The 25,929-nt window shown below is 54.2% G+C and overlaps 1 protein-coding gene across 2 annotated transcripts in view; it reads left to right on the forward strand.

Annotated features, from left to right (window-relative positions):
- The first annotated feature begins 19,246 nt into the window (after positions 1–19,246).
- AXIN1 (axin 1) overlaps positions 19,247–25,929 on the forward strand; it is a 70,541-nt gene continuing 63,858 nt past the window's right edge. Inside the window, exons 1-2 of one of the 2 annotated variants that reach the window (XM_056502847.1) lie at positions 19,247–19,474; positions 21,440–22,411. In XM_056502847.1, coding sequence (XP_056358822.1) covers positions 21,534–22,411 — 878 coding nt within the window. In that variant the 5' untranslated portion in view covers positions 19,247–19,474; positions 21,440–21,533. The remainder of the gene's footprint in view (positions 19,475–21,439; positions 22,412–25,929) is intronic. The other variant, XM_056502846.1, reaches the window with a different exon arrangement.

Raw genomic sequence — 25,929 nt, forward strand, 5'->3', positions numbered from 1 at the left:
CTCCTCGGGGACCCTGACACTCTGCCTCGTTAGAGATAATTAGCTGGGACAAGTTCCTTGTTTGACAGCTCTGCTCATCATTAGGGCCAGAGCAGCTCATGCATTTTAATACAGCTCCCAAAGCCTCAGCCCGTGGCTCTGTCCTGGCCCCCCTGCACAGCTTTGCTGGAACGTGCCTGGCCTCCCAAGCCTGCCTGGATCCTGCTCAGCCCCTGGTGCCTCAGAGCTCCTCAGCGCTGAGGGGACAATGAGCAGCTGCTGCTCTGACCCAGGGGTGGGAGGTTTTGGTTTTGTGGAAATGAGGCTCTGTTTGTGTGTCCTCCCATGGCTGGAACCGCCCAGTCTGGACCCTGACTGTTCTCCAGAGCTGCTCATTGGATCTGCTGCCTCAGGAGGGCTTGGTGGGTGACAAGGGGTAGCAGAGCTTTGGGGGGAGCTCCTGTCCTGCTGGGGGTGAGGGTTCTAAGGGGAGCACTGCATGAGCACAGCTGGAGCTGCAGGAGGTTCTCTGGGTGAATCTATTTGGGATATGGTGAACTCTTGACTTTCTGTCATCCTGCCTTTGCAGAGAAACCTTCCCCTTGCTCCTTTCCTTATACCCATGTTGGATGTGGTCCAGAGATGCACTCTCGTGGATTACTCTGCTGCCTTGAGGGAAGCTGCAACTGTGGGCCAGGGGTGCTGCAGCCTCAGGGGAAGCAGAGCTGGAGCACACAGGGCTGCTGGGCACAGCAGCAAATGTCTCGAGGTGGGGAGGAAGCCCCTGTGCAGCATTTGCAGTAGTTTGGGCTACAAATCCCACAGCCAGGTTACCTTGAGGAGGTGAAGGAATGGCTCAGGGCCCAGTGTTCGACCTGTCCTGCTTTTACAGCACTGGCTGCAGCTGGAGAGTTTGGTGCTGCTTCAGGGATGGTTTTCCCTGTCTAGGTGGGCTCAGTCTGGCAGGTAATGGTTCCTCTGCTGCCCTGACACGGGGGATCAGAGGAACTGGCAGTTTGCCATAACATGTTCCCAGGAAGCTGCAGATGCCACAAACCCACGGGTGCAAGTAGGGTGCTGTCAGCTTGAAGTTGAAAATCTACCCCTGGACAGGGGAAGGGCCTGGCTGCCAAGCACAGCTCAGACCCCAGAACTGCCTCAGGCTTCTGCAAAGGTCACCAGCCTCCTGCTCCTGGCCCAGAGCCAGGCACAGGCATGTGGAGCGTTGGGAGGATCCAACACCAGGCTGGCAGCTGGCAAGGACGTGACAGCCCCTAACAAACTGCCAAATGCCCTGTCCAGGGTCACCTTGGATCTGGCAGCACTAGACCAGGCTGGGATGGCAGTGCTTGGAAAGGGGTGGTGAAAAATTATCTCATCCAGACAGCAGTGAAAGGATGATGAATGAGAGGCTGGGAGAGGCACTTGTGCTGTATCAACCACCAGCACTGGGAAGTGAGACAATCAAACCAGGACTGTGGGATTCCTGTTTAATTCATTCCTCAGGTATCAAAAACATGCCTCTCTCTTTAACAGTCCCAGCAAGCCACAGGGATAAAACTGCCCCTGGGACATGAAATGTGGGCCCATGTGCCAGTTGTGGAGGGAGCATGATTAGGGAATCACCCCCAAACCCAACACTGCAAAGCAGTAAAGCAGAGAAAAAGGTTAATTGTGGAAAGCATCCAAGCAAGAAAGGCCTTGGGTGGGATTGCTGGACAAATCCTGCTGTTTGGGACTTGGTGGTTCTGAGTTCTGGTGTTTGCTGGCATCTTGAAGCAATGTTTGGGTTTTGCCTGTCTCACTTGTGATTCACAGCAAGTTGCAGCCACTGATCCAAAACACAGCTTGAGATTAAGGCTCTACTTTCTCACTGTCTTACCTGTTTACCTCTATGACTTAAACAGCATTTTCCTTGTAAGTTCCCAACAAGCCCCTCTGTATTCAAACAAAAGGGATATTTGGGGAGCAATAGCAAAGCAGCATGTCCTTTCCTGCTGATCTCATAGGTAAGCCTGCCTTTCCCTCCTGGCTTGGAGGCTCTTGGTTTGGAATCACTGTTGCAAAGGGATGTGATTTTTAGGAGTGCTGTGAATCAGCCCAAACTTGGTGTCAGCACAGGTCAAGATGTATCTTGAAAGTCATTCTCCATCCTGTGGCATTAATCAAGGAGACATGAGATTTAGAAAAACACTTGGACAATTCCAGCAAATCCTTTCAAGTATCACTGCAGTGTTTGTTTTCAGATCCACAGGACTCAATTCCTTCCAGACAGCTGGTCTGGGATGCTCAGGCTGTTGGGGCTGGGTGTATGTGCTGTGCTCACCCCCACAGCTTTGCTCTCTCCCTAGAATTTGCTCTGGTGATGAGCAAATGGCAGCAAATATCCCAGTGGCTCTGCCCATGAGTGACAAATCATTCTGGATTTTGGTGAGATCAAGATGGAGCCAGGCTCATTGCAGAGGGAAGGACAGGAGACCATGGTAGTGAGAAGCACTGGTTGGACTTGAGAAAAAACTTCCACAGGAGGGTGGTGCAGTCCTGGGACAGGATCTGGAGAGGTGGAGGTTTTCAGAAGGAGAGGGTGAGGCCCTGAGTGACCCACTGGAGCCTTGCAGCCAGCCCTGCTTGGAGCAGGAGCCTGGGCTGAGACCTCCAGAGGTCCTCCCAAGCTCGCTGTTCTGTGCTGCAGCTTCTGAGCTGCAGTTCCTCCCTGCAGAGGAGGGGGGTGAGTCGTGGTGAGAGGAAGAGCAGCTCCCAGGAGGGGAAGGGCAGGAGGGGAGGGAGTCCAGTAGCTCTGGTCCCTCCCTGCTCTGGGGTATGGACAGTCTCCCTCCTGCCTGAGCTTCTTCTGCAGCCACCTGCTGTGCGCTCTCTTCTCCCATCCACCCAAGGAATTGTCTCCTGTGCCTAACCATCACCTCCAGGACAGGTGGCTGCAGGCAGGGATGGAAGGATGGAGTCACTGGCCACGTGCTGGATCACCTAGAGCCCAGTGAAGTGGAGCAGCAAACAACCTGGCTCTGTGTGAGCATCCCTGGGAATGAGCAGGCCCTAGTGGCTCTCTATGAGTGACTGCTGGCTTTTCAGCCCTGCTGGATCCTGACACTCTGCTTGTCCTGACCAGCTGCCCCAGCCCTGCAGGGGACAAGGTGGGACAGGGCATGGCCAGTGGTGTCATGGCAGAGCCAGGCCTGATGGTGGCAGGGCTGTGGGGACTCTCTCTGAGATGAGACCAGTCTGCAGCCAGGCAGAGTCTGATTGAGCCTGAGTAGAGATGGAGAGGGACATAGGGACTTAGTTGTTACAGTAGGGAGTCATAAGAAAGAAAGGAAAAAAAGACCCAAAAACCTAATGAAATCTACATATGCCAATGAATTGCCAAAAGCTGCCTGTCAGGTTCATGCCACCATCTCCTGCAGCTGTGGGCTGAGCTGGACTGGGGACACTGGACATGGGGGATGGACACACAGAGCAGGGGCAGACAGGTGGAGTTCCCTCCATTTCCCACTCCTGCCACACGCTGTGGGCTCAGGCTGGGCTCTTGGCTGCAGAAGGAAGAGCTGGGAGGGGTGGCCATGCCAGCTCCAAACTGGCCACAGAGGCTTTTGCCTGGCTGGACTCTGCTGCTCTGTGCATCCATTGCACACATTTTCCAGACATCCATTGCCATGGCAACATGGAAATGGTGCTGGTTCAGGCCAGCCAGAGCACTCAAACACAGAAAATGGCATTGCTGAGATGGGAGCAGGGCTCTGCTCACAGGGCCTCTGGGTACCCAGGGGTGTGGCTGCTCTGAGAAGGTCCTTGTGCCCTGATCCCCCAGGGATGTGTCCCCAGGCAGAGGTGAAATGGGATGGAGGGAGCAAACAGGACAGGACATGCTAGCAAAAAGGGAGCAGTGGGAAGGGGATTTCTCTGGCAGTGCTCCAGGCATGGATGGGGCCAGGATTTTTGTGCTAGAGCCAGGTATTTATTCCCATGGAGACTACTCACACATTCCAAGCCGTTTTAATTTCCTTTAAATTCTCTGAGACCCCTTCTGCATGTCTTGTGAGACTCAGGTGGACTTTCCCAAATGAGTCTCACGTGCCCAGCTCGTTGTGAGGTGACTCTGCCTCCTCAGCCCATGACTGCTCATTTTATTCCTTAGGATGCTGTCCCTTGTCTTTTGAGGCTGGTGGAAGACCTGAGCTTGGTTAAATTCTTCCCCCCTAAAAGTCATTAATAGATTTTGAAGGTTTCAAGGGGTGGAAAGTCTTCACTCTTAACTTTAAGCTGCCTTGCTCCAGCTCTGGGAATGGAGCCTTGTCATGCTCTGCTCCCAGTGCAGGACTTTGTCACATGGGATTTTTCTCCTCTTTCTCACATTTTATCCTCTCAGTCTATTGAGCTTCAAATCTTGCTGCAAGCTTTTCTTCTAGAAGTCATTAGCTATGGCTTTTTCTTTTCACAGCAGTTCTCCACATTTTAAAGTGTGGAACCCTGTGCCAGCACCAAAAACGGAGGGAAATCTCCTTGGATGCAGGCACTAGGCTAGTGGGTTTCCACCTGGCCAGGTGGTCCTGGGATGGTGCAGAGTTGAAAGTACTGTGGAAATCATTCATACCCAGACCCACTTGTCCTGCTGAGCTCCCTTCTCTGAACGCTGTGTCACCTTTATTGTTTTTTGGGTTTTTTTGGTTTTTTCTCTGTCTTCTGCATGATATGCTAAAGAACAAGGCAAATTCAGGCCTTTGTAGGGCTCTGGGAAAGATTCTTTGTTGGAGGGGCTTGTGGAGCCACTCTGCAGTGGGGAGCGACTCTCTGTGGTAGCAGGAGGGGTCAGCTCGTGGCAGGAGAGGCTGGAAGGTGACAAGACCCCGGGAGGGAGCTGGCAGTGGGTGTGTGTGGCTGGAGCCGTGATGGCGTGTGGCGAGCAGCGCTGGCTCCGAGCCGGGAGTTTCCATGGGAACTGCAGGAGGATGCTCGGAGGGCAGCGCGGGCTGGGAGCTGCCCTGGCTGGGGACCTGCGGGAACCCGGGAGGCACCAGCTCATCCTCAGTGCACAGGGAGCGATCCCCGCTCAGCCAAACCCCAGAGCGCTTCAGAGACGCTGCCTTGGACAGACAGAGGAAGCAGCCGCGGGCAGGACCAGAGCACGGAACAGCCCCGAGCTGTGCCCAGAGTTCCACCCTGAGTGCCAAACCCGCCCCCGTGGCCAGCAGAGCCCGGAGCAGCCAGCTCCTGGCCCGGAGCACAGCGGGGGCTGTGACACCGTCCTTGGTGTGGCTGCAATGTTTGAGCTGAGCCGGCTGCTGATGAGCGTGGGTGGGGAGAGCCCAGCCTTGGTGCCTCTCTTTGCTTGCCCTGGCCCTAGGTGGGCTCTTTGCCCAGCACTGGGATCAGCAGTGCTGCCAGCCCCTTCTCCTCCATTGCTCTGGAAGCCTTTGGTGAGCACCCTGTCCCCAGCCCTTTGCACACCCATGGGAGCTTTATTGTGGGCATCATTCACTGCTGCTGCTCCCAGGAGACAGGCTTCCCTGTATAATCTGGAGAGTGTTTACTCTGGTGCCCACCAAACCCATTTCCAGCAGTGTTTCTGCCAACTCACTGGTACTGCTGTCGGGGTCAGTGACCTGCCCTTTCCAGACTCTCCCTGTGATACGTGAAAAGGAAATTTATTATCACATCTGCCAAGCTCCAGACAACTCTTTCTGGCAGTGGATAGGTAGGATCTGTCAGCGCATCAGCTTGTTCACCCCCAGTTCCTTCAGAAGCCCTGGACATGCCTGATGCTCCATGGCTCCTTTCTGCTCTCTTCTCAGCTGGGTTCATGCTGACATCTCTGGTCACCTTTGTCTCCTCTCTGTTCCCCAGAGTTTAAATTCCCCAGTTCTCCCAACAATATAATGAGCTTGGGCAGAGTCTCCTAGTGCTCCTCCTGCAGCTGCCCTGAAGGACTCCACTATCTGGATTGCTTTGAGGAAGAAATGGAAAGATGACCTTGGCTTCTTTCCCCTCAAGCCCACACTGTTCATCTTTTGCCTTCCTGTCCATTTTCTCCAGATCTCTTCAGCTTTCAGATTCTCCCGAAGAACCCTTTTTCCCCACTTTCCTGGAACTGCTTTTTGGTGCCAGTAATGACCCATTGGAACAGAAGCACATTGCAGGTCCCAAGCCAGTGTTCCAGCCAGCAGGGCTGGGCTGTTTGCTGTTCTCTTGCTGCCACATCCACCCCTGGACCATGAGGATAGAGCCAGGATCACATTCTCACCTGCAGGACCCACTCAGCCATGAGCATGAACCCATGTCCACATCACAGGACAGGTGTCCAGCCCTGTGCTCTGTCCATCATCGTTAACACCCTCCCCAGGAGGGGGAGGCTCTGGGCCTCGCAGACCTGCCTCGGAGCAGCTCAGCAGGAAGCATTCCAGGCTCCAGGGATGAGCATGGCCAGAGGTACCACTTCCCCATTCCAGCCAGCACCACAAAGCCAGGAAAAGGGATGGCTGATCCAGACAGTGTGAGTTCCCTGGTAGAAAACCCCAGCGCTGTGAACAGGAATCACAAATGGCAGCAGTGGGGAAGGAGAGAAGAGGTCATGGAGGACAGTTTGGCCCCATCCTGGTTCTTGGGATGAACCAGTGTGGAATCCCCATGGGAAACAGAAGAAATGGCTGGTAGAGCATTGTGCATCTGCACCCAGCACCGCTCCTTGGAGGAGGAAGATGATGATGTTGACGGTGATGAGCCGTGTGGTGTGGGGAAGCCTTGGCACGGCAGCATTGTTCAGTGGCAGCGATGGGAAAGGCTGGCCAAGGGAGGCGCCTCTTTCTGCAACAGCCTTCAAAGAGTTTCCTTAAGTGCTGCTGCTCTTCAGGGCCTCCTCCTCCAAGGGAAAAAAAATAAGTAGGGAAAAAAGGAGATGAGGAAGAGCAATCTCTGGGTGCGGGATGAAAGCGGCCTGTCTTGACTATTTACCCAGCAATTATAAGTAAATCGGTGGTGCCTAACGGGGCCGGTTGCCATAGTGACGATGGGATGGAAGGACCAGCATTTGGTCCTGGCTGCAGCCAATCAGGCTGGGAAGCCCAAGCTGCAATATAAAGTAAAGATTCCCATCTTCCAGCCACGCACTTGCCAAGAAAGGGAAATAGGTTCAAGAGTCTGGGGAAAAAAGTGCTGCGGCCGGCGGCAAGCAGGGCGGCTGCTCCCGTCATGGCGGACTGCGAACGCCCGGGCAGGTGAGAATCCCAACTCTCCCCATTCCCGCTCATTGTTCTCCTGCGCCACAGCCCCTCCGCGCCCCACCCCACCCACGCCGCCCCGACCCCCTCGCCCCGGCACCCACAATGGAACCCCCCTTCGGGTGGGAGACAAAGAGAGGCGGGTGGAGAAAGGCTCCACCATTCTCCCCAAATTGCCATCGTAGGCCTTTCAAATCAAATTTCGCAAAGCAGCTTCATCAAAGGCCCCCAGCCGAGAGGCACGAGCCCCATATTCCTGCCCCCCCGGCAGGTCTGGGGTGGTGCGGTGATCCCATACAAAGTCGGCACCGCTCCAGAAGTGTCTTTGCAAAAAAAAAAATGAAAAGGAGGGAAAAAAGAAAGGGGGGGATATGGAGATAAAAAACGCAAGCGAGAAAGAACGGCGCCTAAATTGCTCATCGTCTCCCCATCTCATTACTGGCGACTTCTGAGGATGGATATTTCCAAAGGCTGCAATGAAAGACTTGTGAATGGAGCCCCCCCCGGATGAGATCAAAGCCCGAGGCTGGGACACCAGGGTGTGCCGGAGGAGGGGGCGAGGGCCGGCGGCGCCGCAGGATGCTGGGGGGAGCCTTCCTCCCCTGCTGCTGCTGCCCTCCATGTTTCCCGGTGTCGCTGCCGCCGCTGCCTGACCCATCTTGCAATGGAGACCAGGGACAGTGGACAGATCCCAACGGCTGGAACCGAGACAAGCAAACTGCCTTGGCTCACAGTTCGGCAACTCTCCCAAAATTCATGGTTAATAAAGGAGCTTATTCCGTCCGGGACCTCTCCAGACACCTCGAATTGCAGATGAGCGGGTGGCTTCCCCACCACTGGAGCCCACTCCTTGGGTCTCTTCTCTCCTCACGCCGCAGCATCGCCAGCCTGGAGAGCCACCAGCAGAAGGGCCGAGGACAAAGGCAGGAGGACAGAAGTTGTGCCACTTTCCCTTCCCACGCCTCCCTTCAAACGCGGGCTGCTTTCTTCTGCTCAGCGACAAATTTGGCTCCGGGCGGCGTTCCCACCACCGGCAGCCGGGCACCCATCAGCGGCACGGAGAGCAAACTCACAGATGGTAAAATAAGAGAGTCGTGTAGGGTTCAAAGAGACCTTCTATGTCAATTGTTATATTATTAGGTAAACTCCAAGAAGAAAATCTTTTAATCCACTGTGGCTAATCCAGTCCACTTTTGTTGGCCAGGACATATTCAGCATCAACAAAAGGCTCTGGCCGACGGACACCAGCATACATAATGTATTGATAACCGCGGGAGCCGGCTCGGCAGCAGAAAGAGCCACTGCTCGGGCCGGCAGCGGGGGCCGGCAGCAGGATTTGCCCGACTTTTATCAGTTTTATTTTCATTTCAAAGAACGCGGCTGATATTTGCACTGCGCTGCTTGCCAGGGGAGCACAAAGAGGGCAGGGATGTTCCCAGCTCCGGCCGGCCCTGAAAACTCTCCAGGATCCTGCCAGGACCTCAGCGGGACCCCCACCCCTCACTGCCTCCCCAGGGCAGCGGCGGCACAGAAAGCTGCAAGGCCAGGTTGGTTCTGGGCCTGGTTTTGGGGTAGTGGTTCCCATGGGGAGTTGGCAGCTGGGGTGGCTCCCCTTAAATTAGCCATGCCCTGGGATTTACCTGGGAGGGGGCTGTTGCCCTGGGATGGGGGAATCATCTTCCTCTAAGGAGACAGGATACAAATGATGTGGGAATAGAAAGTGTCCATGCTGTGAAGAGCCAGTGCTTCTGGGGAGGAGAAGTGGAGATCACACCTGGACTCACCTTGTCTTCCCAACACAGCACAGCAGAGACCAGAGCCGAGGAACCCGGAAAGGAAATAAAACCAGCAGCAGCAAAGGGCAGGTGGGACATGAGTGGGGACCACGTGGCCACAGCCCGGCTGATGTGGGTGTTGGGGCAGGAGGAGGTGGGGGCTGGTGGGAATGAGCTGAGAGGGGTTGAGGTGGCAGCTGTGGATGCTGGAGGTGAGCAGGGCTCACCTGCTCAGGCACTGGGTATGGCCTGTCCTGAGCAATGGGCTCCCCTGGGGCAGTTCTGGGTGAGGGTCCACAGCTGGTCCATGGATGGCCAGGCTGGGTCCACAGTGATAGAAACCAGCTGTGAACTACATGGCTGGACAGGCATTGGTGGCCACAGGATGAGGATGGGGCTGAGCCAGCAGGGAACTCTGCACAACAAGGAACTGGGGTCTGTGGTGGGTGTGACTTCACCCAGGAGCCCATGGCCCTCCCAGGATGCCATTGACTCCAAAATGTCCTTATTCCTGCAGTGGGTAGCTCAGTGCCATCCAAGGCCAGTGGCTCATGTGGCCATGAGGATCTTCACTAAGAACATGGAAAGGAAACAGCAATGGAGAGACCCAAAGGACTCACTTCCAAGAGCCCAGAGGGCTTGCCCAGGGTTTTGTCCTCATGACAAGGGACAGCAGAGGAGTCCCTCTGCTGAGGGTGGGGGGCTTGCTGCACCCCCAGATGTTCTCTGAGGTGGGCACAGGCATTCATCCATTGGGATAGTGCTTACAAGGCACTGACAGCAACAAGTGACCCAGGGAGGAAACAGCCTCACAGGGATTTGGCTGTTACTGCAAGCCCTGGGTCAAGCTGTTCTGCTCTTGCTGCACTCACAGATACTGGGAATCCTCCAGTACTACAGACCCCTCCAGTGGGGTTAAAATGGTCAATGCCAGAAGCTTCTACAGGGAATGGATACACAAACAGTGATTAAGCAGAAAGCTGTGAGACACAAGCCCTGGACAGTCCATCCTGAGATCCACCAAGGGATCCAAGGGACGGGAGTCAGGGAAGTGGATGCCACCCTGAAGCAGAGGCTCTTTGGAAGGCTGAAGTGCAGTGGGGGCTCACTGAGCTTCCCTGCCCAACCCAGATAGTTGCTCTGATCATCACCAAGACATTGCCAAAACTCCTGACTGCTCCATGTGGTCCATCCAGAGGTCTGTCCAGCACAGAAGCTGCCAGGCCACACTGACACATGAGGAGCACAAACCATCTGGGAGACAGAGGATGAGAATTCAGGCTTAATCATTCATTTCCATCAGGCAGAATTTTCATGGCAAGGGTCTCTGGGCAGCTGTTGAATGCAAGACTAAGATAAATAGGAAGAGCTAAAAATGTTCAGCTTTGGAGACCTGAAAATACCCCTCTGTTGGGAAGAGGGAGACATGGACCTCCTGGGCAGACACCTCTGCTCCATGTCCCACTGCAGGCCAAAGCTCAGGTAGGCTGGGTTGATTTCTGGCATTGACTGGTATCTCTTGGGACATTGCCCACAAGGTGGCCACCCAAGACCATGGGCACTCACCTCACAGCCCTGGGAGAGTCACAGAAGTGTGGGAAGAGGAACCAAAGTCTGTGTCAAGCTCCTCTGTGACACATGTTCTCCATGGCCTTGGCACACTGGGAAAGATGCTGCCAATAGGAAGAGTCTCAGTCCAAGGTCTGGACAAGATTTGGAGTTGTACATCTGCTTCCAGACATGTTTTCTCCTGTCTTCTTGAGCCTCTGTAATTATGAAGAATCAGGATGAAATACAATACAAGGTTGGATTTGCTCACATTTGCCAGCCCTGGGTTCTCTGGAGGCTGGTCATTGTGCCAGCCAGCAAGTGTCCATGGCAGGAGTTCTGACAGGAGGTGCACTGGTAAGGGAATGCCAAGCAGGACAATCAAAGTGGGAATCTCCTCTCTGGGAGAACACCAGCAGAGCCCTGAGGTGAGATGGCCAAGGCTGTGAGGCTCTGGCTGCTGTCAGCTCCCACTGTGAGGGAGAGGGGCTGCACAGGCTGAGGGACACAGCATGAGCACGAGGGGTGTGAGACGGTTGGACACCAGGTGGTGTCTCCAGCCCTGCAGGGCCAGGGAGTGGCAGGAGCTTCTATGTCCTGGGCACAAAGGCCTGGGAAGCAGCTTCTGTAGAAGACAGCCCAAGGCTTGGCTTCTGGAGGAGATGGGGCACTCAAAGCTGTCTGGCCTGATGCTCACATCTCCAAGGAGCAGTTCTTGTAATCTCTTCCCCGGGAAGTGGGATGCCATGGGATGCTCATGATCAATCACAATTCCTTGACTCCCCCCGCTCCCAGACATTCTGTCCTGGAGAGGACTTGGCTCTGCTGTGGCTCACCTGTGGTTCACAGGAAGGGGAGATTTTAGGAGAGAGGCAGTCAGGCAGAGAGTTGCCAAGTGGTGAGCATAGGTGACAGGCCCAGAAGCACTACCAGAAGGGGACAGGGAATCCCACTGCTGACATCCAGTGCCAGTTTGCCTTGGCTGTGGAACAAGTCTTGGATCCCTGCATATACAGATTTCCCTGAGCCCCACTTTTCTGAACTTCCTCCCACAGTAAAATAATTTTGTGAGCAGCTTCTCCCGTTTCCTGTCAGGATAAGACCAACACTTTCTGTATCTGTTCACCTCATGCTGGAAAGCCTTGAGGTGAGTCAATGCCAAGATGACCTCCTGGGCTGGGCTTGTGCTAGGGCAGTTAAAGCAGCAGAAGGGTCTGGAGACTCTCCCCTACATGTGTGGACAAATGGCACCCCCAGCTCATCAGCCAGGATTGTCCCCTGCAGGAGGAAGCAGGTCAGCCCCAGGCACTGCTGGGCTGTGTCCAGAATTTTGGCTGGTCAGGACCTCAGCTGGTCCATCAGTGCTGAGCCTTTCCTGGCACTGTCCCACTCACTCCCACCATAGAGGAGAAACTGAATCTCCCATGACCCTTGGGCAGGTCACTGAGGGTGGAGGGGCTCCAGCACCTGCCTGTCCTGAGCCCTGGCCACTTTCACTGGGTGCTGGTGACACACCAGTGCAGGGGTCCCATCCCCAGCTCAGCAGGAGGGGTGGCCCTGGCTGGGGAGGTGGCACAGCATGGCTGCTCTGAGCAAGGGCCACCAGAGGGAAGATGGCCAAGGAGGGCAACCTCACCTGCAGCTGGGGATTTTCAAGGTGCTGCTGGGAAGCAGGAGGTTGGAAAGGGGTGATGAAGGCTGGAGTCTCTGTGTGGGTAGAGAGAAATCTCAGAGGGTCTGTGACTATCCCAGCAGAGAGCTGAAAGAGCAGAGGCTCCCAGAAGTGTCCTGCCAGGACTGGGGGTTCCCCTGCTGGGGCTGGCCTGTCCCCCTGGCCTGGAATGCACTCAGTCCTGCAGCACACACAGCATGTTGTGCCACAGAAGGGCCCAGGGAGGGCTCTGGCTGGCAGACTGTGACCTCCTGCCAGCACAGCTGCCCTGCCTGACACGAGCAGCCACCAGGAGCCCGCTGCTGGCAATTAGCTGCCAGTGGCAATTCAATTCTGACTGCCTGGGCACCCAGAGCCAAGACTTCCCCAGGGCATGGCATCACTCAGAGGAGCTTTTGGGGCATCTAATGCCCTGTCTGAGGAGCTTGAGGCCGAGAAAATTATTCTGCAGGAGAATTAAGAGGTGCAAATGCTGTGACTTCCCTCAGCAGCACTTGATGTGATCACAGGGACCCTTTGCCCAGGGGTGGCTGGGGTTTGGACCTCAGCAAGCCAGCCACAACCTCAGCTGCCTTTGTCACTTCATGGGCTCAGAGCTCTCCTGGTGAAAGACAACAGTGAGTTGGGACCTAACTGTACCTGTCAGGCACAATGCAGAGATAAAATTATTTCTAGAGCTTGCCCTGGATGCATGAGCATTTCTGAGATGTCCTCACAAGCCTCCCTGAACCCAGCAAAGCCGACAATAAACCCGTGGGCCACTAGGTGGACTCACAACAAACCGAAATTGCGGGATAGAGAGCTCCCTGAACATCTGCCTCATCTCGGGGGAAAGCCTCATCAAAGCTGAGGCACCGTCAGTGAGAGTCGTCTCAGGAGAGAACAGAGAAACAGCAGCGTGTGTCCAGCTGGTCACTGCCTGTTCACCAGAGGTGGAAAATCAGCCAAAACATAGTCACCAGGCCTTACTTGTCACAGACACGTTGCCAGCTCCCTGGGAGAGCTGACCCTCCAGGAGGAGGGAGCCAGGATCATGGGGACCAGCTCTCCAAGCTGCACTGCTGATGGAGAGTTTATCCAAAGGGTCACACTGGAAACCTGGGGGCTGCAAGACACATCAAGGCACCACCGAGCACTGAGGTGGCTCTTGCCAGCTGAGGTGCCAGCTGAGCTGGTGGTCACAGTTAAGCCAGATCTTGCCCAGCATTACAAAACAGGTCTGTGAGAGCACAGCAGCCAGTATTTCTGCACTGACCAGCCTTCCCCCAGCTCCCAGCAGCCCAGGTCACAGTCACAGAAGGCTGGGTAAAGGAAATTCATCTTCCCCAGCAGAGTCAAGCAGGTTGAATTATCACAGGCTGCTCTGGGATAACCCTGCTGCAGGAGCCAACTGTCTCCACATGTTCTTCTCATCCCATCCTGCCGTGGGGACACTGGAGCAGAGGGCAAGCGTGGCCTGGGCAGGTGGGTGGGCCCTGGTTCTGCAGCAGGGCTTGGGAACCACGGACAGGGCTGTCCCCTGACACTGCTGCTCCCTCCTGCCTCAGCTCTGTAAGGTGGGACCTTTTCAGCAGGGATAACCACTCCAGAGGCCCCGTGCTCACAGAGAGGCAAGATGTGAAGTGTGTCCTTCAGGACCATGGGAACAGGTTCCACTCCTGTGAGTGGGGAGCACAGGGTGTCCCTGTCTGGCCCAGCTCCCTTGGAAACATCTCCTGGGTAGGGTGGTCCCAGCAGGGACAAGCTGACATCTCTTCTCTCCACAGAGTGGCATTTCTGGGATGTGTGTGGACGACATCCCACCCCTGGCACCCCAAGAGGAGCAGCGAGCCTGGTGGTCTGGAGCATGGAGAGGCAGGCGTGCAGGGCACAGGCCTGGGCTGGGCCCCAAAGGTGGGTGCAGGAAGGTGTGTGGGGTGTCCCTGGGGGGTGCTCACCTTCACTGGCTGGGGATGAAGAGCACTGGGCATTGGTGCTGCTGGCTGAGCTCCTGTGCCATTGCTTTTGGCAGAGAAGGTTGATCAAAACCAGGGGAGCTGTAAAGTCTGAGATGTGGCAGGGATCTGTCAGGTCTTAAATGTGCCAGGGTCTCAGATCAAGCAGGGATCTGTGAGAGCCTCTTTGCTCTGCAAAAAGATATGGGAACCTTTCCCCGAAAGCAGCACAGAGGCCAGGTGGGGAGGGCTGGAGGACACACCAAGGATCTAGCACCCTTATCAGTTTATCACTTCACACACTTCTACACCACAGCCCTGAGCTGGCATGGGAGCCCAGGGCTTATCTGGGTGGGACAGGAGTGAGAAGAGAAGCCCATGTGAGCAAACTGGGTTTTGCCCAGCCAGGGCAGAGGAACATTAGCTGATATGGTCACTGGCTGTTACTGGGGTTATGAATGCTGCAAACCAAGCAGAGGAGAGTGGCCATGAGCTGCTGTGAATCTCCCTGGGCTGGGTGGAATGGAGGAGAAGGAGTATGGGGAAAGCTTTGACCAAAACTCCAGTCCTGAGCCCAAAACGTGAGGCTAGAGGTGGCTGACAGTCAGAAAGGAGCTGGGGTGGTCTGAGGGCTGGTGGTAGGAGGGTCACAGAAGTGTGGGAAGACAAAAGTCCACGTCAAGCTCCTCTGTGAGGAGGGTGCTGGGTGAGCAGCGCACCCAGAACAGCCTCCCAAGGCATGGCATGAGCTTGTCCATTATCTTTTTTTGGGGAAACATCAGGTTTGGGGCTCTGTAATCCAGTGGGAAGAGGAAAGCAGAGCTGGGAGAAAGAGGCTGATGCCAGGGCAAGCACAAACAGAAACACCTGGAGATGAAGGCAGAGCAAACCCCTGGGAGAACAGGCCAGGGTGCTGGGACACTGCAGGTGCTCAGGGTTATGTACTGGGGTTTCCATCTGCCATTTGGGCATCTGCACCACCACGGGCAAACCCTGGCAGCAGCAAAAACCAGTTCAGATAGATGGTCCAGGCCCTCCTCCCACTACATTCCTGGAAGAATGTCACCCTGGCTACAGTTTTTGTTATTTTTGATGTGAGCAACAGAGCTGTTTGCCCCATCCATGTGCTCCAGGCCTGTACCCCAGCATAAACATGGGATTTGCAAGCAAGCACTCATGTGGGAACAGGAGGGAACAGGGTAACTGGGATGATTTTTCTGGAGGGGAAGGATCTGAGTGCTCAGATCAGCCAAACCCTGCAACCTTCCCACTGCCTGGAACAGGCTCCACCATGGGCTTTATGAGAGAGCAGGATCTGAATGAAAAGGCATAAACTTGGTGTCCAAACAGTGCTTCATCCTTTTTACCCAGCACTAGAAGCAATGTGTTTGCCTCCTTGAGTTGGGGAATCCAAAGAAGGAGGCACACCCAGGCTGCCTGTGGGACCTGCACCCACAGCTCCACTTTGGCCTGCTTTGGCAGGCTGACATGGCCAGGTGGGCAGGTATCTTCAGACCCTGCAAGAAGGGATGCTGTGTGGTTGAAATCAGCATCACTCACTTCCACTCTTGGCCCCAGCCCTGGCACAGCTGTCTATGGGCATCCTCACTGTCCACACTGAGATCTGCTCCATCCGTCCCTCCCAGGGAGGCAGGCACTCTCATCCAGCCCCCAGCCCTTCTCTGCTTTGTTCTCCTGTCAGCTGTACCCTGTGGCTTTGCTTGCTTGTCCCCTCAGTGGCAGTGCCACTGGGCTGTTGGTGTCTTATCCCAGCTGGGCTCTTTGGGATGCTCTGGGTTCTGATGCCACAACACCAATACTTTTATCTTGAATGCTAATGCATTTTTTCCTCCTTTTCGGTAAGCATCATCTTGCCAGCAGTCCAAGAGAGAGCTGTCAGGCCCCTCTTGGGGGTAGTCTCTTGTACCCCAGGACATTATTTTCTTGCGACACTTAATTTTCTTGTGACATTAAATCATTATTTTCTTTGGCCATCATTGGTCATGTAGTCAAACCCCGGGTCTGAGGGTGCTGCAGGTCTGAGGTGGGAGGCAGCACACCCCTGTGAGCAAGCTGCCCTTTGCCCTTGTCAGTGATCAGTGCAAAACCGCTTATTTCAGAGTATTTCTATTTATCCCCTAGTTCCAAGAAGGTTTTTGAAAACAAAACCACCGAATTTCGGCGTCGCTTATGACCTTGCAGGAGCCTTTTAAATGGCAGCCAAAGGTTGAACAGCACCATCTAGTGCGCTCCCTCCCGAATCCGCCCGCGCCGGAGGGCCGCGGGCTCCAGCCACGCTCATCCCTGCCGCTGGAAGGGAGCGCTGCACGCCGCCGCCCGCCAGCCATCGCCCCTCAGCACCGGGCTCCGGGGAGCCAGCGACTCGCTACAAACAGGAGGATTCATTTGGGAGGACTCCAGTCGGTGCTGAAGTCGATCCGAGTGGTTTGGGATTTGAGCTTGTGGATCCCGAGCTACCTCTGCAGGAGGGGAGGGTGCTACAGAACACAGCCCTTTGTAAGGAGGTCCTGCATGCAGCACAGACTCTTCTGACCAAAGGATGAGAGCAGTTCCTTTTCTCCAGTGTTTGCTGTTTGTTTCTTCCAGGCAGAAAGGAATGTGTGCATTGGGAGCTGGGAAGTGTCCAGCACCCCAGGTTCACACAGGGCCAGCCTCAGTGGCAGGGTGACACCAGGGGTGCACCAAAACACCACTGCCATCTCGGTGGTGGCAGTTTTGGTGCAAGGGTGCTATCTGGGGTAAAAGGCAGAGCTTCATGATCAGCTGATTAAGAAGGGAAAATAACCAGATTTGGTTCACTGGCCTCAAAGACCTTGCAGTCTAATTCCTCCAGCACATGTCCAGGAATGCTTAGTGTGGTTTATCATCTGTTTGATGTCCTCAGATAAATCTGGAAGTAAGTGATTTTGGCCTCCAGTAGAGTGCAGGGATAAGTCTCCTTGTCATGAGACATCTGAGGGGTAAAAGGCAGGGAAGTGGCTCCAGAGGGAGCCCATGGCCACGAATCTTGCCGGGCCTTACTCTGGGAGATGAAAAGCTCTCTGACACCTGATTGTCCCTCACCTATGAAATGGCTGAAGTGCTATAATAGAGGTGTCTCTGGGGCTCCTTTGAACTTGCTGGAGAGGCCTCAGCTACCCCCCTGCAAAGCAAGACTCCCTTTTAACTCTCCTCCACCTTCTCCCAATTCCTCAGCACCCTTTCCAAAACACAGATGCTGGAACCGTCCTGCTGCAGCACCCAGCCCAGTCCCAGCTGGACATCCCCCCTGCTCCTCCCACATTATCCCTCCTGGCTCCTAAACACCCCCGGTCTGTCCTTGCCAGATCCTGGGCTTCCAGCAGAAGGGCCCTGTGTTCAGAGGACAGACCCTTTCACAGCTGCTTGCATTCAAGCATGTTTTATTTGCCAGGGACTCGGCTTGTGAAGTTTTCTACAGCTGTCTTGACCTCGTCCATGTCTCCTGCCCCTCTCATTTCCATCGCCCCGGCATTTTTCTCAGCAGGGTTTTTTAATCTATTTCTAGACCATTGATGGAAATACTGAATAGCACTGGGCTTCCCATCCAAGCCGGGACACCCACTGAGCTCGCTCCCATTCTGCAGGGATTCCCCATTGATGGCTGTCAGTTTGCCAGCTCCCAGCCCCTTTAAGGTGTCCCTCTTGATGTTGTATTGTGCTAATTTTTAATCAGAATAGTATATGGATTAAGTCACATGCCTGAACAGAGCTCAGGTCTATTATTTCTATGCCATAACCTTTATCAGCCAAACTTGTAATCTCTTCAAAGGATGACATCACAGTTTGACAAGAGCTATTTTCTCGAAACTAGGCTGATTGCATTAATTATATTCCCATCCTTTAATTCTTTACCAGCTGAATCCCACATCAGCTTTGCTATTATTATGCCTGAGATCAGTATTGCACTGCTACGTGTAAATCAGCTCCGAGCCTTGTTCACATGAGAGAGTGCAAGGAGCCACATCATCCTGCCAGGCTCTGTGCTGGGGTGGGAAGGGAAATGTTACTGCCAGAGTGGATATTTGGGAGCTTCACAAAACTGGGGAAAAAAATGTTACATTTCCAAAAGTGCTCCCTAAATGCACTGAGGCAGGCAACTGTGGTAACGTCATCGCATAAGAAAGCAGAAACAATACCTGTTGGAAATCATTATGATCTACTTCCGATTTTCAGAGGGTTGTCTAGTGGCTTGTTCATTCAGCTTTTGGGATGGTATCTAGGGTCTGGCTCAGAGTCTGTCGGAAGACACACGCTTTTGCACTTCTCTGTCGTGCTATTCTCATTTGATCTCTGCATCTGGCAATCCACTTCTTCTCCCTTCCGTGTCTCCCATCACTGCAGCCGCAGAGCTGGCGCACCCCGCTCTCATAACCAAACATTTGGTTTGGGGAGTCTCCACGTGGTGTGACCCATTCCAGTCCACGCAGTGCCACCTTTTGGACAGTCTATGATTTCTCCCCGCGGAGCAGGACATACATTGCAGGTTCCAAACCAGCTCTAGTTGTTGTTGCAGCAAGAGCAGCTGGTGGACCGGTGCCCCTATATCCCCAGGCCCATGGTGCATGGTCCAAACGGGACAAACCTCAGGTGTGTCACGGTGTTCAACACGGACAGAGCCGTGGGGGCCGATGGTGTTTGAGGGTTGATGCCTTTTCTGGGCAGAGCCCTTCGACAAGACCCTGGAGGTCGCCGAAGTTTTTCTGGGGCCGTCTCTGCCCGAGATGCTGACGGGCCCCTCATCCACGGCCGGAGCCTCTCAGCCCCTGAGGTGCCTACCCAGCCGGGGCTCTGCGGGCAGCCCATCCCGCAGCCTCGGCCATGTGCCGGAGCTGTCCGGAGAGCCCAGCCCGTACACTCGGCAGTGTGCTGCGGCTCCCGGGGCCGGGACCCCCGTGCTCCCGCGGGCCGGCTCTGCAGCGAGCGCGGGGCCTGCAGCCGCCCCGGGCCCCGCGTGCGGCCGCGCCGCCTCTCCGGGCCGGGCCGGGCCGGGCCCGCTCCGCCCCGCTCCGGCCGCCGGGCCCGCAGTACCGGGAGGGGGCGCGGGGGGCGCGGCTGAGCCGCCGTGCCGGGCTGGGAGGCAGCGGCGCAGGCGGAGCGGAGCGGAGCGGGGCTCGGCTCGCTGCTGCTGCTGCTGCTCTCGCTCCCCGCCGCCGCCACCCGCCTGCGGCCGCGGCCATGGGCGTCCCGGGCCGCCCGCTTTGTGCCGCCGCCGCCCCCCCGGGCCGCCGCCGCCGCTGAGCCGCATGGGCCGGGCCCCGCGCCGCCCCGGGCCGCCGCCGCCGCCGCTCCGCGCGGGTGAGTGAGGCGGCCCCGGCCCAGGCCCTGCGCCGAGGCCGCGCCGAGGCCGCCGCGGGCGGGAGCGCGGGGCCGCGCCGGGGCCGCCGAGCCGGGCTAGGCCGCCCCGGGTGCGGGGGGAGGCCGGGCGGGCCGGGAGGGCGAGCGGGGCCGGGGGCGGTGGCGGGGGGCGGCGCGGACCGCGTCCCGCGAAGTTGCCCGGGGGGCGGCGGGGGCCCCGCGCGAAGCCCTGTCAGCGGCGGGGCCGCCCCGGAGCCCTCCCGGCCCCGCGCCTCCCGCGGCCCGGCCGGGGATCCGCTCCGGAGCCGGCGGCTCGGCCGGGCGCTGCGCGTGTCCTCCGGGAGGCTCCCCGGGGCTGCCCCGGCCGGGGCGCGGAGCCAGCGCCGCCCCGCCGCAACAATGCCCGGCGTGGCTGTGGGGCTGCGGTGCCGCTGCCCCGCGGGTCCCCTTCTCCCTGGCGGGGGTCACCGGGGACCTGCGCCCCAAACGGGGGGGTAATCTTGCGGCCGCTTCCAGAAGCGGGGTGAAAACCACCCCGAAGCGCCCCGTGGTGCCAGAGCCCAGCCCCGTGCGCGGTGCCAGGGCAGGGGCTGCGTGCCGGGGGATCGGGCCGGGTGTGAGCTCGGCGCTGGCTCCTGCCGCGCTGCTCACGGGGCCCAGCCGCCCTCGCCTGCCGCTCCTGGGCTCGCTGGGTTGTTTCATGATGGACAGGTGGGCTGTAAGGACAGGCACGGCATCGGTTCCTGGTTTAGCCAGGATCAGGAAATAGGGGGAAAATGGTAAAGCATCCCAAAAATATTCGTTGGTGTGGGGTTTGCCTTAAGAGGGAGGGCGAGTTAAAATGTGGCTTTCCTGGTGTGCTTTTACATGCAATTGAGTTAATCCAGTACAAGGAGTAATTTGTGAGGATGCTGGTGCTTTGCAGTACTTGGGGCTTAGAGGCTGAGGCTGTTCTGTAACACAAGGCTTTTGCTACTCGCTTTAAATGATGAGGTTAATTTGAGCAGCAGAAGTAGCAACCCAGGGATTGCCCTTTTCTTCCTTCCCTGCCTTCCCCATACCTTCCATCCTCCATATTGACTCGTTGCTCTTGAAAAACATTGTACTTGATCAGGTTTCCTTCTCAAGGTGGTTTTCTCATCTTCCTTTGATGACCTGAAATTTTCCCAGGCTTGTAGCATGCAGTTTTGTTAGCGTAAATGAACCTTTTCTCAACGGCTTGCTTACAAAAAGCGGTGCTAGAACTGAGCTCCTGCTCTAACATGCCCATCTGAAGCAAGAATGCAGTCCAGATGCCCAAAATATTAGGGTCAACGATGCATCTGGATTCCCCTAAAGCTAGACAAGGCGACGCGGCATATTTCTGAAACGCAGAGATTTGTGAGGAATGTGGCTCTGGTATGTCACTTGAGCGTAGGAAAGCCACCTGTGTTTGATTAAGGTGCAGCCCCGCTTTCAGGACTAACTGGATGTTTTTTAAAAATAATTTTCACAAGCCTTAAATTCATGTTTAAGGATAAGAATTTCCCATATTCACAGTTAGATAGAAATGTGTTGCCTTAGTATGATCTGGTGTATGTCCTGTCCAGACAGGCAGTGCAGAGGAGCTGGTGGCAGTGCAGAAGATGGCATGTGTCCTGTGGTGCCTGAGTATAGGTCTCTTGGATGTGAGCTGCTGCATGCCAGGGTCATGTATAAACCAGCGTTGGGAAATTGGCTGCTGTTTTAGCATGGTGTCAGCTGTATCAATGATGCCAAATTCTGCATGTAAAGTTTTGGGATATTCTGTAACTGTTACTTTTAGCCTCCTCCTGGTTTGAGCTCGATTCCATGCTCTCAAAAGCCATTGATTCTGCTGAAAAAGAGGTGTTAGTACAGTAAAGGTGCAGAGCATAACCACTTGTTTGTTGTCTTAGAGTGCTTATTTCCAGTGATACTCGCTTATTTTTTCCTCATCTGTTTCAGCCGAACAAACTTGTTCACCTTGGAGCTACAAATATTGGTGATTTGAGATTGGCGCTCATCCCTCACTGTTCCCACGCAAGCGAGGACCAGAAAAATGAATATCCAGGGGAAAGGCTTCCCCTTGGACCTCGGAGGAAGCTTCACTGAAGATGCTCCAAGGCCACCAGTTCCTGGTGAGGAAGGGGAGCTCGTGTCCACAGATCCAAGGCCAGTTAGCCATGGTTTCTACTCTGGAAAAGGTGATGTGGTCAGAAATGAGACGTCCACGGCAACACCGAGGCGCTCCGATTTGGATTTGGGGTACGAGCCCGAGGGGAGTGCTTCGCCAACTCCCCCCTACCTGAAGTGGGCCGAGTCGCTGCACTCCTTGCTGGATGATCAAGATGGCATCAACCTCTTCAGGACTTTCCTGAAACAGGAGGACTGTGCGGATCTGCTGGACTTTTGGTTTGCCTGCAGTGGCTTCAGGAAGCTGGAGCCGTGTGTGTCTAATGAGGAAAAAAGACTCAAGCTGGCAAAAGCCATTTACAAAAAATACATCCTCGACAACAATGGCATTGTGTCCCGGCAGATCAAACCAGCCACAAAAAGCTTCATCAAAGACTGTGTCATGAAACTGCAGATTGACCCTGACATGTTTGACCAGGCCCAAACAGAAATTCAGTGCATGATAGAAGACAATACCTACCCTTTGTTCCTTAAGTCGGATATTTATTTGGAATACACAAGGACAGGTGGGGAAAGTCCAAAAATTTATAGCGATCCGAGCTCGGGGTCTGGGACAGGTAAAGGGCTACCTGGTTATCTGCCAACTCTGAACGAGGATGAGGAGTGGAAGTGTGACCAAGAGGCCGAGCCCGAGGCCAGCAGGGACTCGGCGCCTTCCAGCAGGCTCACGCAGAAGCTGCTTCTGGAGACGGCCACGCAGCGCGCGGCCTCGGCACGGCGCTACAGCGAGGGCAGGGAGTTCAGGTACGTGGGAGTGGGTCGGGGAGCTGCCATGGGCATGGGAGACCTTGGAAGGCCATTGGTGCTGGGGAGCATCCACATTGGTACAGGATGGCATTGCTGAGTGGTGTGATGGAGTACAAAGCTTTGTTCAAAACTAATCGCGAGTTGTTTTAAAAGTGTCTTTAGCTGTTTCTGTCTGATAGTGGGAAATCATCCCTGCAGCATGTTATTCACCTGGAGAAACTGCTGCTGGAGGTGTTCTGGAAGTAGGTAGGGCTTGGTGGGCAGTGCAAAGCCATGGGCAGCCCTCATGCTCGTGCAGGTGGCTGGGCAGGCTGCAGCACCAGGTTTGCCATAGCTTCCTCCAGCAGAAGGTCAGTGTTCAGGTACTGTAACGTGGGCAGGTACAGCTGGTGGTGACATTTCCTGTGTGGAAATTGTCATGAGCCTGTATTGGGAGTTCACAGGAGATAGATACCCTCACCTTGGTGATGTGGGTAGGAGTGAAGCAGCATTGATGGTGCTCCCTGATAATGGTACTTCTTTACATGTGAGATTTCCAGCACTGAATTCTAGCAGTGTCAGAGTCAGAATCCCCAAATCCAGTTAAAACCATGCCCTGCTGAAGCTCTTCCCTTCATGAAAGTAATTGCTGGGAGTTTTTTTTAACTGTAGGACTTGCATAGTTCTGCAGCCTGTTTTTTTCTGGGTCCCCCACCCATTTCCAGCCAACATGGATTTTGAAACTTGCTGAGAGCTCAGTTAAAATTCCAGACAATTAACTTAGCAGGGAGCTCTCTGGGATCAATAAGCATGTGTGTGTCTAACCCTTGCTGAATCAACAGAACCCGGCCAGAACACATTCCTACTTTTTTTCCCCCCTTTTTTAAATAAAATCTCCTTGTTTTAAGACCTGCTTAGGCTAAAATCTGACGCTTTGTGAAGATTACGAAATGAAGTAGCAGAACTGTCCTCTTCAAAGCCTCCTGCCTTATGAAAAGCATTTCTGTGTTTAATCTCCCCCGGCCATCCCTTTAGGCTGGCAGCTGGAAGCGCATCCCACCCCGCGCAAGGTCTCGGCGCCTTTCAGCTGGCAAAATGTTCTCGGTTTGATTCTTGTTTTCTTACAGATTTTGAGGAGGGAATGTTGCATGTGGAACTCTTGGGGAGGGGGAAAAAAGGGAATTCATGTGGGCTCCTGCTGTTTTAATCAGGAGTCGGAAAAAAAAATCCCAGTGTCTTGGGACTTTCCCATGGAATTAATAAAAACCTTGAATGTGTCTTGAAGTGCATTTCACTGAGCAGTTGGGTGCTCACCATAAATGATTAGAAAAGTCTATGATTTAAGTATCTTGCTATTTAAACAATAATGGTGTTAAGATTGAAAATAACTTGAGGGTCAGCTGTGTTTAGTTTCCTTACTAGACCAGATAGTAAATCCCGTGTGTGACACTAAGCTGTTAAGCTCCAGCTTCAAGAAAAAGGTGCACTTTACCCATTATCTGAATATATCTGTGCCAGGTTGTACAATGGTTTAAGAAATGTGCTGTGAAATAGAAGTGTTTTGAAGTAGAGTTCATCAGTCCTGGGCATTTTCATAGGAGATTGGAACAACGTGAAATAAATCTTTACCTGGAGGAGGGAGATCAGAGAAAATGTGTGGCTATTAATTTGTAGTGTCCAACAGTCTGTCATTTTGGCTGCTGACACTCTGCTGACCTGTGGGGTAGGGAGGCAAGGAAATGTTTGCAATTCTCACCAGGGCAAGAGTCACTTCTCAGCCTGGAGTAGCTGAAGATAAGGGATTTATTTTATTTTTTGAATGTTGGTCTGTCAACTTCTGTGGTGTCCAGAGGATTGCCATGGAAGATGCTGCTGAACTGTATAATCTCTGCATTTTTTTATCCTAAAAACTGCTGAGATACTAATTTATGAGGTGATTGTTCCTCTTTGAGCAAGACCTTGTTGTTGAATTAACCTTCTTCCTGGATGTTGTATAGCAATAGCAGTTTTGAACGAGCTGATTTTTATGCTGAAGCATCTTTATCCTTCAGACTTCTTGTTCATTTACTTTCTCACCTGAGGAAGTGTGTTGGAAGCTGGGGAAGCTGCTTGCAGCAGGAAGTAATGGCTGCGTTGAGCATTTGAAAAGCTGGGTCCCAATTTATTTTGAAAATTTCCACAAACCTCTTTTTTTTTTTTTGGCATATGTGTGGAAGAATTTCTCATTTCTCTTCTTTGGGGAATGTTGAAATAAGCTGTTTTGCATTATATCTCAGGGCCTGTTTAATCTTCCCAAGATTGAACTTCTATTCCTTGGCTTCCATGGAAACCTTAAATAAAGAAGAATCTAAGCAAATGCAATAGAAGTATTTCTCTGTTAGCAAATGAGCATCTTGAATCAGCTCCAGATTTTTTTTGTCCAGCAGAAAATCTTGATACAGTAGCTCTGCTCTCGGGACAGCAAATGTAAAAAATTCCTCAAACGGCAGAAAACAACCCGTTATTAGCACTGGGTATTTTTGAAGGTGTGCAAATGTGCAGGCAGATTTGAGAATACCCCGAAGCCAAAAGCATCGCTGTTACCCACTGTGTTTTTGTATGCGTCGGAAAAGGCCAATAGTCATTATCGTTAGGCTCCTGCAAATTAATTGGACATTGGTTATGGATCAGTGAACTTCAAAGAGGGTAACCCCCGAAGATCTCGGGCATTAACTCGCAGCTCCGAAAGTGACACTAACGTGGTTGTGAGGGCGGCTAAATCGTTCATTAACCTTCTTCCGACACGCCGGGACAGCGTCCCTCGGAGCTGGAGAGCAGAAATTAAACCCGTGCCTCAGCACCGCCTGCAGCCTGCTTCTCCAGTGCTCCAGGAAAGCACAGCCTCCGAAAACCTTGGAAATTTGCTGCTTGCTGGTTTGGTGTGTCTTTTCTGGGGTGGGTTTCTCATGCCCTCTCTTTAGCTCTGTGTGGGAAGGGGCTCCTGTCCCACTCCCAAAGCATCGGAGAGCAGCACTCTCACAGCCTTGCCTTTGCTTTCTTCTGTGGTGGGAAGTGAGAAGAGCATATGGTGTTACCTGCCAGCAGCTCTGCCTCCATCTCTCCTGAAAACCAGGCAAACTAGAGATTGATGGTAGTTTTGCCAATTGTAGTGTATGGTATTGAAGAGGAAGCTGGTGATTAGAGGACATGTGGTGGTGGAAGTCTCCAGTTGCTGGATTTTGAGGAGTGTTGGTGGTGGAGCTGCTGGGCATGGATGGAGAAATTTCTCAGAGTGGGCTTTGATATACACAGGCGGTTGGTTTTTTTTTTAAATAAGCTGGCTCCAAGCTTTAATAGCTTTTTTTTAAAGAAGCTGGCTCCAAGCTTCAGTTTCCACAGTGCTGAGCTGACTAAGCTCACCACGTTTCACAAGTGTTGGTGGTTCAAATGAAAAGGGTGGGTGATGTGGTTCTCCAGGCTGGTAGGAATCACCAGGAGAGTCCTTGTGCCCATGCCCACGCACTGGCAGCCTCTCCGGACACGTGGGAGGGCAGCGC

This window comes from Oenanthe melanoleuca, chromosome 14, assembly GCF_029582105.1.
Source record: "Oenanthe melanoleuca isolate GR-GAL-2019-014 chromosome 14, OMel1.0, whole genome shotgun sequence".
Lineage (NCBI taxonomy): Eukaryota > Metazoa > Chordata > Aves > Passeriformes > Muscicapidae > Oenanthe > Oenanthe melanoleuca.